Below are 16,270 nucleotides of genomic sequence, written 5' to 3' on the forward strand. Positions count from 1 at the left end.
TCAATCGATGCAGTATTACCAGTTGTGTGAGCGGGACTTGAAAAATCAGTCCACAACATGGTCATGAAACCCCTGTCTCTAACGCCACTTCTGATGTGTGCACCACCACCACCACCTCTTCCAATTTGGCCCCGGCCCCTACGGCTCATGTGAGAACCATCACCGCTGCTGTGTGCTGGGAATGCCTCAACCAACCTGTTTACCAGAGTTGCTTGTTTGTTAGCCAATATTAAGTCAAGGTTCTCCTGTGGCATGATGTTTTGGAATTTGCCTTTATAGCGTGGATCCAGGATGCTGGCCAATCAGTAGTCATCATCGTTCATCATTTTGGCAATGCGGGGGTCCCTTTTTAGGATCTGCAAGGCATAATCTGACATGTGGGCCAATGTTCCCGGTGTCAATGATGCACTGCGAGTGCTGGGTGGAGGAGCACTTTCTGGCAAATCCACATCCCTCCAGTCACGTACAAAGCCTGTACCAGACCTTGGCATGCCAACATTTTCTCTTGCCCCACGAGAAGCATCCTCCTCCCCTAAATATTCATCCCCATCATCATCCTCCTCCTCTTCCTCTTCTTCCTCCACCTCGTCCAGGAGAGGTCCCGGTGCAGACAATGGCTGACTGTCATCAAGGCTTCCCTCCTCCTCTTCCTCCTCATCAACCTCGGCTGCAGATGCCTGCTCCTTAATGTGCGTCAAAGTTTGCATGAGCAGATGCATAAGTGGGATGCTCATGCTTATGATAGCGTTGTCTGCGCTTACCAGCCGTGTGCATTCCTCAAAACACTGAAGGACTTTACAGAGGTCTTTCAGCTTCAACCACTGCACACCTGTCAACTCCATGTCTGTCCTCAAAGTGCCTGCCTGTGTATCCTCCCACAAATGCATTACGGCCTGCCTCTGTTCGCACAGCCGCTCAACCATGTGCAGGGTGGAGTTCCACCTTGTTGCAACGTTGATAATGAGGCGGTGCTTGGGAAGGTGGAGCAATCGCTGCAGCTTCTGCATACGACTGGAGTGTACCGGCGACCGGCGGATGTGCGAGCACAGTCTTCGCACCTTCTGGAGGCCTGATAACTCCGGTTAATTATTGAGGAAGCACTGCACCACCAGGATCAAGGTGTGAGTCAAGCAAGGTATGTGTCTGAGTTTTGAAAGGGCTATGGCTGCCACAAAATTCCGGCCGTTATCACTAACTACCTTGCCTGCCTCAAGATGTAGACTGCCCAGCCATGACTCAGTTTGTTGCAGAAAGTAGTCGGCCAGTACCTCCGCGGTGTGTCTGTCGCCCAAACTCATCATCTTCAACACAGCCTGCTGACGCTTTCCACTAGCTGATCGATAGGGGGAATACCTCGTGTGCAACACAGGCAGCTGCGGATGGAGTGCTCGTGCGACTGCACTCTGTGGACGAGCTTCTGGAGGAGGAGGAGGGTCGAACGCCTACAGCCAACTGTTTACTATACCGTGGGCTAGGCAGCACTGTCCCACCACTACTGTCCCCTGTGAACCCTGCATCCACATTAACCCAGTGCACAGTGATGGACCCGTAACGGCCCTGGCCATGCCTACTGGACCATGCATCAGTTGTGAGGTGCACCTTTCCACTCACTGATTGCTTGAGTGCATGGACAATGCGGTCTTTCAAATGAAGGTGGAGGGCTGGGATGGCTTTGCGAGAAAAGAAGTGGCGACTGGGTAGGTCATAGCGTGGTACTGCGTAGGCCATGAGTTTGTGGAAAGCTGCGCTTTCAACCAAGCGATAGGGCATCATCTCTAACGAGATTAGTTTGGCAATGTGGGCGTTCAAACCCAGTGTACGCGGATGAGAGGATGAGTACTTTCTTGTCCTACTCATAGTCTCTGGTAGGGTGAGCTGGACTTGAGAGCTGCATATGGTGGAACTAGCGGTGGACATGGTGGATGGAGAGAGGGTTGATGATGGTGATGGAGTTGGTGTTCTTTCTGATGGCCTAGATTCAGTCTTTCGTTGCAATAACAGTGTGATTCCCTGACTGATTTGCCCTTGCGACGACAACTCAAGATTTGCTGCTTGGGGTGTGTTAACCGGTGGGCTTACAGTGGGGGAAACAATGTAGTGTTGCTGACTACCTTCTTTGGTAGCAGCTGCACATGTGGTACGTGAGTTTTGGTAGTCTGTCCACACTTGCAAGTGCATGGTGGTTAAATGTCTTAGCATGCAACTGGTATTCAAATTTCTCAGATTTTTCCCTCGGCTAAAGGTCTTTGCCTGATCATTAGGATTTTGTTCAAACGTGCCACACTTCACTCTTTCTACTAGGGAAGACATTTTGAGGCCTTGCACGCTGTGCTATTTTGACCATCTGGCCAAGCTGTCCTGCAACTCTTTTGGTTATTGTAACCTGTTTTTGGACTGCTCCGGGCCTGCCAGATAACAGCTGTTGCGATGTCGATGCCCGCTGCGGATGCTCCTCCTCCTCTTCTGAGCTATTGGAAGTGGCACCCTCTTCCCCCAATGGATGCCAATCTGGGTCAACAACTGGGTCATCCATCACCTCCTCTTCAATGTCATGTGCACCTTCCTCTGTGTCACCATGTACGGTGGTATAGTATGCGGGAAGGGGCACCTGAGTTTCATCAGGGTCAGATTCTGGCTCAGTACACTGCGAGGACAATGTAGTGCTCTGAGTGAATGTACCAGCAGAACCATCTATCAGTGGCTGTACATCAGTGCACTCCATGTCAGATTCATCTTGGCCTGGGTAGTCACGATTTGACTTGATAACCCAGGCATGGTATGTGAAAATAGCTCCATGGAGTAATCTGTAGTGTGGCCTGCCGCATCCTTCGATTTTGGTTGTGGTGAAGGACACAAGGAAAGTTGTGGTTCATGACCATGAGCCTCCAATGACGACTCAGTGCTTTTAATTTTTAAAATTTCCAAAGAGGAGGCGATAGAGCTGGAGGCTGAGTCAGCAATGTAAGCAAAAACTTGTTCTTGAAGCTCCGGCTTTAAAAGCGGTTTACCTACTCCCAGAAAAGGGAGCCTTCGAGGCCTTGTGGAGGCAGACGATGACACAGGCTCAACACCTCCTGCATTAGGTGCTATTTTGCTTTTGCCATTACCAGCAGATCCACCACCAACACCATCATTACCAGCTGCCAACCCCCGCCCACTTCCACGGATTCTTCCACCACACTTCCTCATTTTTTGGGAATGTCCCCAAAAAACCAACAACTCTATGGTCCTGTAAAACAAGGTACAAGGTGTATATAGTAGTGGGGAGAATTGGAATCTCTTTAGACTTCAGGACACAGTTGGATACTGTCAGGCCCTGTTTATATTACACCGCAATGTGACAGTCAGATTCTGGATGGTCTTAGAAAGGTGTATAGAGGACAGGTGAGAATTGGAATCTCTCTAGACTTCAGGACACAGTTGGATACTGTCAGGCCCTGTTTATATTACACCGCAATGTGACAGTCAGATTCTGGATGATCTTAGAAAGGTGTATAGAGGACTGTTGAGAATTGGAATCTCTCTAGACTTCAGGACACAGTTGGATACTGTCAGGCCCTATTTATATTACACCGCAATGTGACAGGCAGATTCTGGATGGTCTTAGAAAGGTGTATAGAGGACAGGTGAGAATTGGAATCTCTCTAGACTTCAGGACACAGTTGGATACTGTCAGGGCCTGTTTATATTACACCGCAATGTGACAGTCAGATTCTGGATGGTCTTAGAAAGGTGTATAGAGGACTGTTGAGAATTGGAATCTCTCTAGACTTCAGGACACAGTTGGATACTGTCAGGGCCTATTTATATTACACCGCAATGTGACAGTCAGATTCTGGATGGTCTTAGAAAGGTGTATAGAGGACTGTGGAGAATTGGAATCTCTCTAGACTTCAGGACACAGTTGGATACTGTCAGGCCCTGTTTATATTACACCGCAATGTGACAGTCAGACTCTGGATGGTCTTAGAAAGGTGTATAGAGGACTGTTGAGAATTGGAATCTCTCTAGACTTCAGGACACAGTTGGATACTGTCAGGCCCTGTTTATATTACACCTCAATGTGACAGTCTGATTCTGGATGGTCTTAGAAAGGTGTATAGAGGACAGGAGAGAATTGGAATCTCTCTAGACTTCAGGACACAGTTGGATACTGTCAGGCCCTGTTTATATTACACCGCAATGTGACAGTCAGATTCTGGATGGTGTAAGAAAGGTGTATAGAGGACTGGTGAGAATTGGAATCTCTCTAGACTTCAAGACACAGTTGGATTCTGTCAGGCCCTGTGTATATTACACCGCAATGTGACATGCAGAAATTGCCTAGTGTATGACAAAGTACAAGGTGTATATAGAATTGGGCAGAATTGGAATCTCCCTAGAGTGTAGGTCTGTAAGAACGGACAAACTCCTCGGCTTTTCCTTACAGAGTCACACACGTATATAGCTTCAATTTTGCCGTGATAACAGCCATTTCATGGTACTGAGAGAGGAGCGTACACGTACACCGCTGTATGGTGTATGTAAAATTGTCAAGCTCCGTGTTTTTGTATACGGACTGACACACACTGTCTCTAGTTTTGAATGTAATCAACAAACAGCAAATATACTAAACTGTTTGAAAAACGGACAAAACTATAAGGTGTAGGTCTGTAAGAACGGACAAACTCCTCGACGTTTCCTTACAGAGTCACACACGTATATACAGTCATGGCCAAAAGTATTGACACCCCTGCAATTCTGTCAAATAATACTCAGTTTCTTCCTGAAAATGATTGCAAACACAAATTCTTTGGTATCATTATCTTCATTTAATTTGTCTTAAATGAAAAAACACAAAAAGAATTGTCCTAAAGCCAAATTGGATATAATTCCACACCAAACTTAAAAAAGAGGGTGGACAAAAGTATTGGCACTGTTCGAAAAATCATGTGATGCTTCTCTAATTTGTGTAATTAACAGCACCTGTAACTTACCTGTGGCACCTAACAGGTGTTGGCAATAACTAAATCACACTTGCAGCCAGTTAACATGGATTAAAGTTGACTCAACCTCTGTCCTGTGTCCTTGTGTGTACCACATTGAGCATGGAGAAAGAAGACCAAAGAACTGTCTGAGGACTTGAGAAACCAAATTGTGAGGAAGCATGAGCAATCTCAAGGCTACAAGTCCATCTCCAAAGACCTGAATGTTCCTGTGTCTACCGTGCGCAGTGTCATCAAGAAGTTTAAAGCCCATGGCACTGTGGCTAACCTCCCTAGATGTGGCCGGAAAAGAAAAATTGACAAGAGATTTCAACGCAAGATTGTGCGGATGTTGGATGAAGAACCTCCACTAACATCCAAACAAGTTCAAGCTGCCCTGCAGTCCGAGGGTACAACGGTGTCAACCCGTACTATCCGTCGGCATCTGAATGAAAAGGGACTGTATGGTAGGAGACCCAGGAAGACTCCACTTCTTACCCCGCGACATAAAAAAGCCAGGCTGGAGTTTGCCAAAACTTACCTGAAAAAGCCTAAAACATTTTGGAAGAATGTTCTCTGGTCAGATGAGACAAAAGTAGAGCTTTTAGGGCAAAAGCATCAACATAGAGTTTACAGGAGAAAAAAGAGGCATTCAAAGAAAAGTACACGGTCCCTACAGTCAAACATGGCGGAGGTTCCCTGATGTTTTGGGGTTGCTTTGCTGCCTCTGGCACTGGACTGCTTGACCGTGTGCATGGCATTATGAAGTCAGAAGACTACCAACAAATTTTGCAGCATAATTTAGAGCCCAGTGTGAGAAAGCTGGGTCTACCTCAGAGGTCATGGGTCTTCCAGCAGGACAATAACCCAAAACACACTTCAAAAAGCACTAGAAAATGGTTTGAGAGGAAGCACTGGAGACTTCTAAAGTGGCCAGCAATGAGTCCAGACCTGAATCCCATAGAACACCTGTGGAGAGATCTAAAAATGGCAGTTTGGAGAAGGCACCCTTCAAATATCAGGGACCTGGAGTAGTTTGCCAAAGAAGAATGGTCTAAAATTCCAGCAGAGCATTGTAAGAAACTCATTGATGGTTACCGGAAGCGGTTGGTCGCAGTTATTTTGGCTAAAGGTTGTGCAATCAAGTATTAGGCTGAGGGTGCCAATACTTTTGTCCGGCCCATTTTTGGAGTTTTGTGTGAAATGATCAATGTTTTGCTTTTTGCTTCATTCTATTTTGTGTTTTTTCATTTAAGACAAATTAAATGAAGATAATAATACCAAAGAATTTGTGTTTGCAATCATTTTCAGGAAGAAACTGAATATTATCTGACAGAATTGCAGGGGTGTCAATACTTTTGGCCATGACTGTAGCTTCAATTTGGCCGTGATAACAGCCGTTACACGGTACTGTGTGAGGAGCGTACACCGCTGTACGGTGTGTGAAAAAATGAAATCTGACTACCTCACCAGGACAAAACAATACAATTTGGATTGCTTTTAAAAAATCAGTTTGAACACCAGTGTGCACGCAGCAATGCAGCTAGCCTTAAAAGGCAGGCTAATCACCACCAGCGCTGCTGCACAAAAGCAAAAATCTTCACCTTTCACTGCACAGTAACTACAGTGAAAAGCGCTATCAGCAGAAGCAGTTTTTTTTTTTCTTTTTGCCTCCCTAACGCTCTCCCTACAGAATCAGCAGCAGCAGCAGCTCTCCCTATTCTGAGATCAGCATGAGTAACATGGCGGTCGGCGTGCACGCCCTTTTATACCCCCTGTGACGCCCCACAAGGCAAGCCAATCACTTGCATGCCCTTGTCCAAGATGGTGGTGACCGCTGCCTATGTCATCACGTTGCCCACAGTGTCCGTTCTTCCAGATTGGCTGAAAAAGGGCGCTAAAGCATCTTTTGAAACGCGACTTTGGCGCTAAAGTCACCGACCTCGTGGCCGACCTCATGCTAAGTTCGGGTTTCGTTTCATGAAACCCGACTTTGGCAAAAGTCGGCGACTTTTGAATTTGTTCGACCCGTTTCGCTCAACTCTAGTATTGCAGCAGCCAGAACACATACCAGTAATAGAGAAAGCTGCTGACATCCAGAAGTCTCCAACGATAGACAGAGAAGGTCTAAGTGAATCTGCTCAAGTGATGATTAATGGGGTTTTCAGTGCAAGATTCACAACATATCAAAGTAAATGTCAGTTCCCCAACAAATAAAAAATCAATTACACCTCCATGCTAAGTATACATTTTCTCCCCAGAAACCCTGGAAGATCATTCTAGTTTTTCCAGTATTATTGTAAAGAAAATACTGTTCCTTCCCTGAAATTGTCTTCTGTTGGGAAAGAAAAGCATTCAGTGAAACTGAAGGCAAAAATCGTACATTGCAAGATGGTGGACATAAAAGAAGTCATGCTTCAAAAACATTATTTTTAAATGTCAGAAAAGTGAGTTCTTCCCATACCAAATCCATTTCCCAATGTTCAGATAAAAAATCAGATAGAAAATAACATAGAGTTAAGGAGAACTGCCTGAAAGGAAAAAGAAGCAAAGAATCTGCATCTGTTCCACCAAAACTTGCTAACACTTCATAATTGTTGCTAAAAAAATATCACTAATTTTGCACAAAGCAAGTGATACAGATTCTTTAATATCCTTGCAAGACTATAAACTAAACTAATGTGCCAGAAAATGATGGCTGCATTCATTAAAGCTTTTGAGAAGACGCAACAATGCAGTCTGAATGATGAGATTGTGGACAGGAGACTGTCAGTTTTAAAAAATAAATAAATAACATCAAGTGTACCCTGAAACCTCAAGATATAGAAGCCTTTCTTTAATTGCAAATGGTAATGGAAATCCGACAATATGTTGAGAGCTGGATGCACTATATTGACGGACGCCTAACATTTCGTAGTTTTTGATGGTATGATGGGTCCCTCTATGCAGAATTATTTACAGGAGAATCTGGCTATCAACAGCAATCATATCTTTATTAAGCCTTTCAAGAAAAAGTTAATCTTAACCCATTGAGTACTCAGGATAATCATTACAAATCAACTTTCCCAGTATCTACAGGCAATTAATGAAACAAATAGCTGCTACTATGTATTCCGGAAATACAAGAAAGAACTGCAATAATGTGAAGATGTTCTAAAACATAAATGTGAACATGCTAAATTTTCCCATACTGTTCATTTCAGCTGTGGAGTAAATATTGGAGACACAATTGATGATCTGACAGCCTTGCAAAAAAGTACTTTAGAGATAATAAAAGCATGTATTAATCTTCCTGTTTATATTCCAGGAAAGAAGGAACATGCAGCCTCCCTCCTAGAAATTATCTCTGCAAAAATTGATTACATTCAGTCCTCTGCATCTACAAGCATTCATCTGTCACTTTTTGATACGAGAAAAAAATATAGTGACAAAAGATATATTTCTAATGAGCTACTGGGCCAAATTAATAGCATTGCTTTATCAAAGTTATATGAAGTGTATTGTGTCCAATGTGAGCAACCAGCAAACACAAAAAAGAGCTTTTCAAGTGAGGTTTTTAATGTATGCAAATGGTCTGAAATCTTTGGAAGCCAGGATGTGTTGTTCTTTGGAAAAGTCATTGACCAAGCTCCATGTTCATATCTTGATGTTCTGAAGATTATGATTGAAGAATGCAATCATCATCTGGAATTTCCTAGTACATGCTTCCAGATCTTACAGGAGTGCATTGTGGATGAAGTCCTAATTCAAGAGATCAATGTTCTACAAATGACTGAAAGGCAGAACAAATCTACAACTCTTTGAAAGCCTGAAGCTGTTGAAGCATATATTGACTTAGCAATGACATATGAAACAGTAAACTTTCAGAATTGTCTAATGGCTTCAAAAAAAGAAGCAAGCGAGAACAAGGGGATTACTCTGGCGATACGTCTCTATTTTCCGATTTGATCCACAGTCAAAATAGAATATAATCCTATTTGCAAGGAAACATCAAGCCTAGAGCCACAGATATCATAGACAGCACAATTTCAGATATGAAGTCAGAATTAGAAATCATATCCAACCGCTCAGATTCTATTAATTACTCCTATGCCTTTCAGATAATGAATAACAAGACAACATTCAGAGCTTTCAGAACTCACAAATTTCATTTAGTCTAATCATGCAATCTCCACGTAAATCAATGCCGCTAAAATAGCCATTGCACGACACTGGAAAGAAGTTGAAACCCCTTCATGTAAAGAATGGTTAAAAGAAGCGAATCAAATAGGCATATATGAAAAACTTAGACTATCTAATTTCAAAAACTCAAAATTATTGACTCCTGGACCCGGTGGCTAATTACTTCAGAGCAACCAGAAGAAAATTCATAACCCTTTACAATCCTATTATTTCCTCATGTCTATACACTGGAAAGATTGCACTCTCAAACCTCTTATTCAGCATTATCATTTTAAGCAGGACACTCTGAAACCCTTAACCCCACCCTCCAACTTTCCCCAAGTGTCAACTTCCACCCCCCACCTCTATACTCTCTCTTAAGCCCCCGTTACACATAGCGATATCGCTAGCAATATCGCTGTAACGTCACCGATTTTGTGACGTAGCAGCGATATTGCTAGCGATATCGCTATGTCTGATACTTACCTCCGACCAGCTCCCCCGCTGCTCATCGCTGATCGCGCGAGAAGGTCCTGGATCATTTCTCGTCCGGCGCTTCCTGCTGGGCTTCCTGTGGCGCTGACGAGCAATGCGTGGAGGCGGGCGGGAAGACATCAGGATCGCTGCGTCTGACAGGTAAGTAGCGACCCCCGACCCCTGCGATGTCGCTGGTGAGATCTGCCTGTGTGGCAGCTCACTAGCGACCACTTAGCGTTGCACCAGCGATGCATATCGTTGTCGGGATCGCTGGTGTATCGCTAAGTGTAACGGTACCCTTAGTTAGTGAACTTTGTTTATTTTCTGAATACATTTGGCCATGCAAATAGTAACTTGTTCTACATGACATGGAAAAGATGCTATGTATTCTTTGTGTTATGTTTTTTACCAGATTGTTAAAAATTGCTTAAATAAAGAATTTATAAAAAAAAAACATTGCAATATGATTATCAGTGCGATTAGAGTAATCTCAAATATGACTTTTTTATATTTTAGTGGTAAAAAAATATCAAATGTTTGCAAAAAAAAGTTAAAACATTTTGTGGGTTGTGTCGCCATTTTCTGAGACTCGTAACCTTTTATTTTTCATTTGATGGAGTTGCATGACAGCTTATTTTTTGCGGGGTGAGGCAAAATTTTTATTGATACCATTTTGGGATTCATGCGAATGACTTTTTATAGTATTTTTTGTGGAATTGCAACGACCCCAAAAAAAAAAAACCCTGTCATTTTGGTGATGTTGATTTTTTTTTTTTAAATCTTAGGTTGTTTACTGATCAGGTTAATTATTTTTATAATTTTAACTTGGCGATACCACACGTGCATTTTTTATTTTTTAAATATCTTTGTTTTTAATGAGGAAAAGGTAGGTTATTTGAACTTATTTAGCCATTATTTTCTTTTTTTTTCCCTTAGGGTACTTCAAGCTGCAAACGCCTGATTGCTTGTGCTATATGCAGCACTGTCTTTTCGAAGCCCGGCCACAGACTGGGTTTCAAAGGAGCTCCATCATGACAAGCACATAGGTCTTCAGCAGACCCCCAGCTCTTAAACCACTGGTGACCCATGATCACGTCATGGGTGCGCCAATGGGCTCATGGATTGATGTGCCCCCACATGCCAGCACATATGAAATGCAACTGTCAATTTGACAGCGGCATTTAACAGGTTCATTTTTTTTTCAAGTTTTGCTACCTGATATAAAAATGAGCATTTTATGAGTTCAGGTCTAGTTAAAATGTTAATTTTATCAAGTTTGTCAACTTTCAAATAGGAGCACATTTCCATTTTGACACGCAGATTTTTAGACCTAGTAAGGCTAGTGTACTTATTTTAAAAATGTATGCAATATATAATGGCTTTGATCAATTTAAGGCTAAGCCTACACGGCGACTTTGGCCGCAACACTTGGTCATGGATCACTGCATGGCACTGTTATACTGCAGCACTGCATAGTCCAAGTGACTGGGATTGTGTGACAACCCTCTTTGCTAGGAAACACATTCGCTTACTAACCAACAGGAGCCAGGTACTGCGACCCTCAATCTTTAAACTAAGGGGGAAGCAACAGAATTGCTATTTCTAATAGCCAGCAAAGTTCCCAGCCACACTTTCACTTGACTCCGATTGTATTGAAGATCTGTGCTCAAGTTGGTGGCCAAGACCATAAGGTTGGACTGATTAACATAAGGCTGTTTTGGTTTGTTGGATACAGATTTGGAAAAGTATGCCTGAACAGTCAGTTACATGATATAGGATAGGTTGCTCACTATTACTGACTTACAAGAATGACCTGTAGTACTAGGGAGAAGTTGGCCCAGTGATGGAATGGTGGCAAGTATACATACAGACATTTTCTATTCCAGAATCTAGAGGCCGAAGAACAAATTACTGAAAATATACAGAAGGTCTTTTGACACTGTTTTCTCGTTTCTGTTAAGTGTTTATCTTTTGACAAGAGAGCACCGATGTGTTCAGTTGAAACATCAGCGTCTACAGTAAGAACTTATGCCAAGAAATAGTGCAAAGAAATAAAAGCTGAAAGCCCCCAAAGGACACAAATAGTAGGATGAACACAAGGCTGCTGATACAGCATGTATGGTTTATTGGGGCAACCCAATCCGATCAGGCTCATTCCATTGCTGGTTTTCTTCTGTTTTGCTTATGCCAAGAAACAGACAGATTAAAAACACATACAAGTTTTTCTTTATATGGCAGACCCAATCAGAGATCTCCCGGGACTAATGAAAGACCTAGACATCTTTGGAGAGGTGTCAGGGTTTAAATTGAATAAATCCAAATATGAGGCCATGTTCCTCACACATAGATCTCTGGGACATGGACAGCAGGAGCGGGGACATGCTACTATACATGGCATACCAATAGCAAGCAAGGCGATAAAATATTTAGGGATCTTCTTGGGAAAAGACACAAGGGATATTTATAGACTTAACTATGCTCCCATCATGAATAAAATAATGCAGGAACTAAAAAGATGGAGGGATTTGCTGCTGTCGCTCTTGGGGAGGAACTATTTGATCAAGATGACCAGCTTTTCACTCCTACTGTATCCTCTATAAACCCTACCCCTACTTCTAAGACACGTAGATGTAAACAAACTCAACAGGGCCTTTTCAGATTTTTTATGGAGAGGACAAAGATGTAGAATAAGTAAACGCACAATGATGCTCCCAAGGGAGGCGGGGGGGATAGCACTACCTAACATTAGAGGGTATAATTTGGCTTGTATCGCTAGACACATTCTTGATTGGTTAAGACATACAAGCAAACACTTGGATTATGCATTGGAGACCGAATGGTGTAAGCCATAGGACCTCACAGCGATCTTGCACTCCTCAAGCGGGGCACTGGACATGAAAGAGAGAAACTTGGTGATTTTTCGTGACACTAGGGGGGCTTGGAAAGCCATAATGTGCAAAATGGGAATGTCATGGAAGATATCCAAATACTTGACGCCTTGGGGACACACCCTGACTTTCGTCAGGGGAAAATACAATGCCTTGTTCAAGGTCTGGAGAGAGAATGGAATTGGGTCTATGGGGGATCTGATGCAGACCCAAGAACGTAGATGGATGACTGCGGACGAGATTTTTGACAGATGGAGACTTGATTCATCCCATGTCCTGCAATATGCACAAATGCGACATCACATGTTTACTAAGTTACAAGACATAAACAAAGCATGTCACTCTTCAGAACTAGACAACCTCCTTTCCAGAAATATATCCGACGTAAACATCTCAACCATATACCTAACCATGAAACGGACCTTACTACCATCAGGTCCACAAGTATTGTTCAAAAGCTGGGAGACTAGATTGCAAGACACGGAGGTGGGGGAGTTAATTTTGTCTGGGTGGATTGAGTTGCGCAAACATGTGCATAATGAAAAATGGAGGGACACACACTTCCGAATTATACTATAGCTATATTGGGCTTCAATTTACCAGCCACGCAAGCTCACCAAGACAGGCGGCAGGCTTGCCCAAAATGTGATACTCACAAGACGGACATGTTTCATTGGCTTTGGGAGTGTGACCACATATATACTCTCTGGGAGGAGCTAAAGAACTGGGCAGGCAGCTTGATGAACACTCACTTCTCATTTGACAAAATGTTATGTATTTTCCATAAGATGACTGATTTAGGATTAACTAAGGTGAACACTCAATTATTACACACAGTTGCAATCTTATACAAATGACTCATTTTAAGACAATGGTTATAGAGGATAGCCCCTTGTCTCTGACAGTTATTGACAGAACTGAAGAGGGTAATGATATTAGACAAAACAGAAGCAGAGAGTGACAAAGACAATAGGACGACGAAATTCTTCATGAAGTGGAAAGACTTTATTATACAACAATTCTCTAGAGATGATATTCGTAGACTGGTCTCATCTTTCCGCAATACAACCTGGTGTAATTTAGAAGACCTGCAGGGCACGTTGGGAGGATTGAGGTTGAGGGATGATCCACACTAATGAGTTGGGAGATAGGGAAGTGGAGGGAGAGCTATGTTGCGATATGTACTGATTGTTACAGATCTAAAAAGCATCATTCGACTGAATTAGAGGGGTGGGAGTTATGTTATTCTGGTCTATGACCAAAGTTATAAGTGGTACCGTCATGTGTATACCAAGTTGGCATGTGAGGACCTAGTCTGAGAGGTATCACTACTAGAGTTGAGCGACTTTGGTCGGATCAGGTTTCATGAAACAAAATTTGTTTCAGATGAAACTGGTCCGACTAGGGCAAAAAAAAGTCGGAGTTTCGTCCGAAACCCGACCCCCATGCAAGTCACTGGGAAATAAAAGTCAGCATTGAATGGATGAATGTCATCCGCTCAATGCCGACTTTTATTTCGCATTGACTTGCATTGGTGTCGGGTTTCGGACGAAATGCCGACTTTTTTTGCCCTAGTCGGACCAGTTTCATCTGAAACAAATTTTGTTTCATGAAACCCGATCCAACCAAAGTCGCTCAACTCTAACCACTACTGTTCGATTTTTGTGTTTCCTGTATGTTTGTGAAAACCCAATAAAAAGGATTTAAAAAAAAAAAAACACATACAAGCAAACATAATGAAGAATGGTTGCTCGCTTCACAGAATCTGCTGCTTTGATACTCTACTGCACATTTGCCATATAAAAAAACATCAGCAATCTTGTCTCCCTATTTTTCCCTTTTTTTTGGAGTAGTTGCACCAAATATTGTCTCATTTGCACATTTTTTTCACCTATTTTGAAGATTCAATTAAAAACTCCCCACAAAAAATGACTTACTGCTAGATGCAAAAAAACACAGTGTGAAAGCACCAAGGAGCTGAACATAAAACATGAAGATTGCACCTAGGACCTTATCACTGTCCCCTATGCTACTAAGCCCACCATCAAACCTCAGCTGTACCATGAGTGAAAGAATGTAGAAGCCTTCTCTTTAGATATCACACAAATTAAAAGTAGGATATTTATTAAGAATGTGTTCCTTTTGATCTTCACAAAAGTGCAAATAAGAAAAAAAGAAAAACATTTCTGAAGAAAGGATCTTACTGGTAAACTTGATGGCCTTTCTTGCTGTATTAGGTTTAAATCTTCATGGTTAGTCTTTTCAGGAGCCATGGACGGAGGCTGAGCTCTGCTGCCATAACTTTCTGCTGAAACATCCTGCATGTATAAAAATATATATATTTATTTGATGCTCTGCACAAAATGCTATACACATTTATATGCATACACAATATAGTATATTATTGTATTTAGTTCACACAGGTTATGTGCCATCTATACAGGGACAAGAACAAAGATTTTACATTATTTCATTTATTATGATGGTAGTAACAAGAATTAAGCTGTACCAAATACTGTACTATACGACCAGGTACTGTAACCAAGTAATGTTATTAAGAAGAGTCACCATTGCAAATTAGGAAAACACCCAAATTAAACCTACATGCCATTTCAAAAACTTACAACCTACTTGAGTGAAGCTTCTTTCACTAAGAGAATGAGTCCCATAGAACATTTTGTCAATTGTTGTCAGTTCCCCTCTTTCTAGTCCATGTACATTATTTTTATAATGCTTAGAAAGCAGTTTTATTAATAATCCTATCACAGACAGAACCATGAATGCAAATGTTTTTTACCTGGATGTTACAATTTCCAAACAAATTAGCCTGAGTTTGTGTAATGTTCAGATGCACCTCGCAGTGGCTCTCGGTTCTGGTTAATAAAGACCTATGATTGGACCTACAAAGCATACATCTGTACATAATTTGTTTTTATCTTTCAGACTTTCTGCCATTGATGCACCTGTAATATGCAGGTGCTGGGATGCAGTAACATTAATGCTGCAGAGCAGGGGTTAACTATATTTATTTAATCAACAGTAGGGAACTCCAGGCAGGGAGATAGCAGCATAAAAGGGTACAAAACTAAACTGAATAAACTCTTGTTTAACTAACAGTCTCTGGTTAACAGTTCACTTATTGTGGCTTCGCAGCCTGTCACTCGCTGAAGGTCCCGTGGGTAGCAGCATGCTGGCGGCAGTCGGCGTGGTTGATGCTGGCGTACTCGCGTAGCACATGGTCCTACTTCTGGTGGCTGCGGGCGATCTCCAGTTTTGCCCTCTGAGCCCCTAGTCCATATATCTGCAGAGCAAAAGAATAGAGCTCTCCGCAGGATTCCTCTCGTCACCTGAAGGACTGCGCTGCAATGCTCTACCTGACGTGCGCCTCTCTGAATGTCAGAGCTGCGATGCTCCGTCAGTCACATGCTCCCCTGCATACCCGCCGGTTGGTTTTGGTGAGTCCCTCATTATGCCGCCCTTTCTCTTCACACCACGGCCTGTCGTTCCGCTCTCAGAGTTTGAGGTCTGTACCTCATCAGCGTTCTGGTGGGAAGATTGCTTCCATTGCTACTCAACCCATTTTACCTCACACTGACTGGCCACGCCCCTTTCACCCTGGTTACTGGCTCGCTCCGGCTGCAATTTTGTTCCCCCCAGGAACAGGAGGTTCGGACCTAGCACTTCCGGACCCAGGGCTTCAGCAGCTCGGTCTTCCCTTCTACACACTTACCAGCTGTAACTTATATAGACCGTTGTGTACTCTTCCAAATCATGTGCAAG

The 16,270-nt window shown here is 42.8% G+C and overlaps 1 protein-coding gene across 9 annotated transcripts in view; it reads right to left on the reverse strand.

Moving 5' to 3' along the window:
• The window catches only part of ARID1B (AT-rich interaction domain 1B), a 2,758,190-nt gene that overhangs the window by 2,344,221 nt on the left and 397,699 nt on the right, over nucleotides 1–16,270 (reverse strand). For all 9 annotated transcript variants that reach the window (XM_073585743.1, XM_073585747.1, XM_073585745.1 and 6 more), the window contains one exon: nucleotides 14,695–14,808. In XM_073585743.1, the coding sequence (XP_073441844.1) occupies nucleotides 14,695–14,808 (114 nt within the window). The remainder of the gene's footprint in view (nucleotides 1–14,694; nucleotides 14,809–16,270) is intronic.

Source organism: Dendrobates tinctorius, unplaced genomic scaffold (assembly GCF_039654945.1).
Source record: "Dendrobates tinctorius isolate UK_male_01 unplaced genomic scaffold, ASM3965494v1 ptg000087l, whole genome shotgun sequence".
Lineage (NCBI taxonomy): Eukaryota > Metazoa > Chordata > Amphibia > Anura > Dendrobatidae > Dendrobates > Dendrobates tinctorius.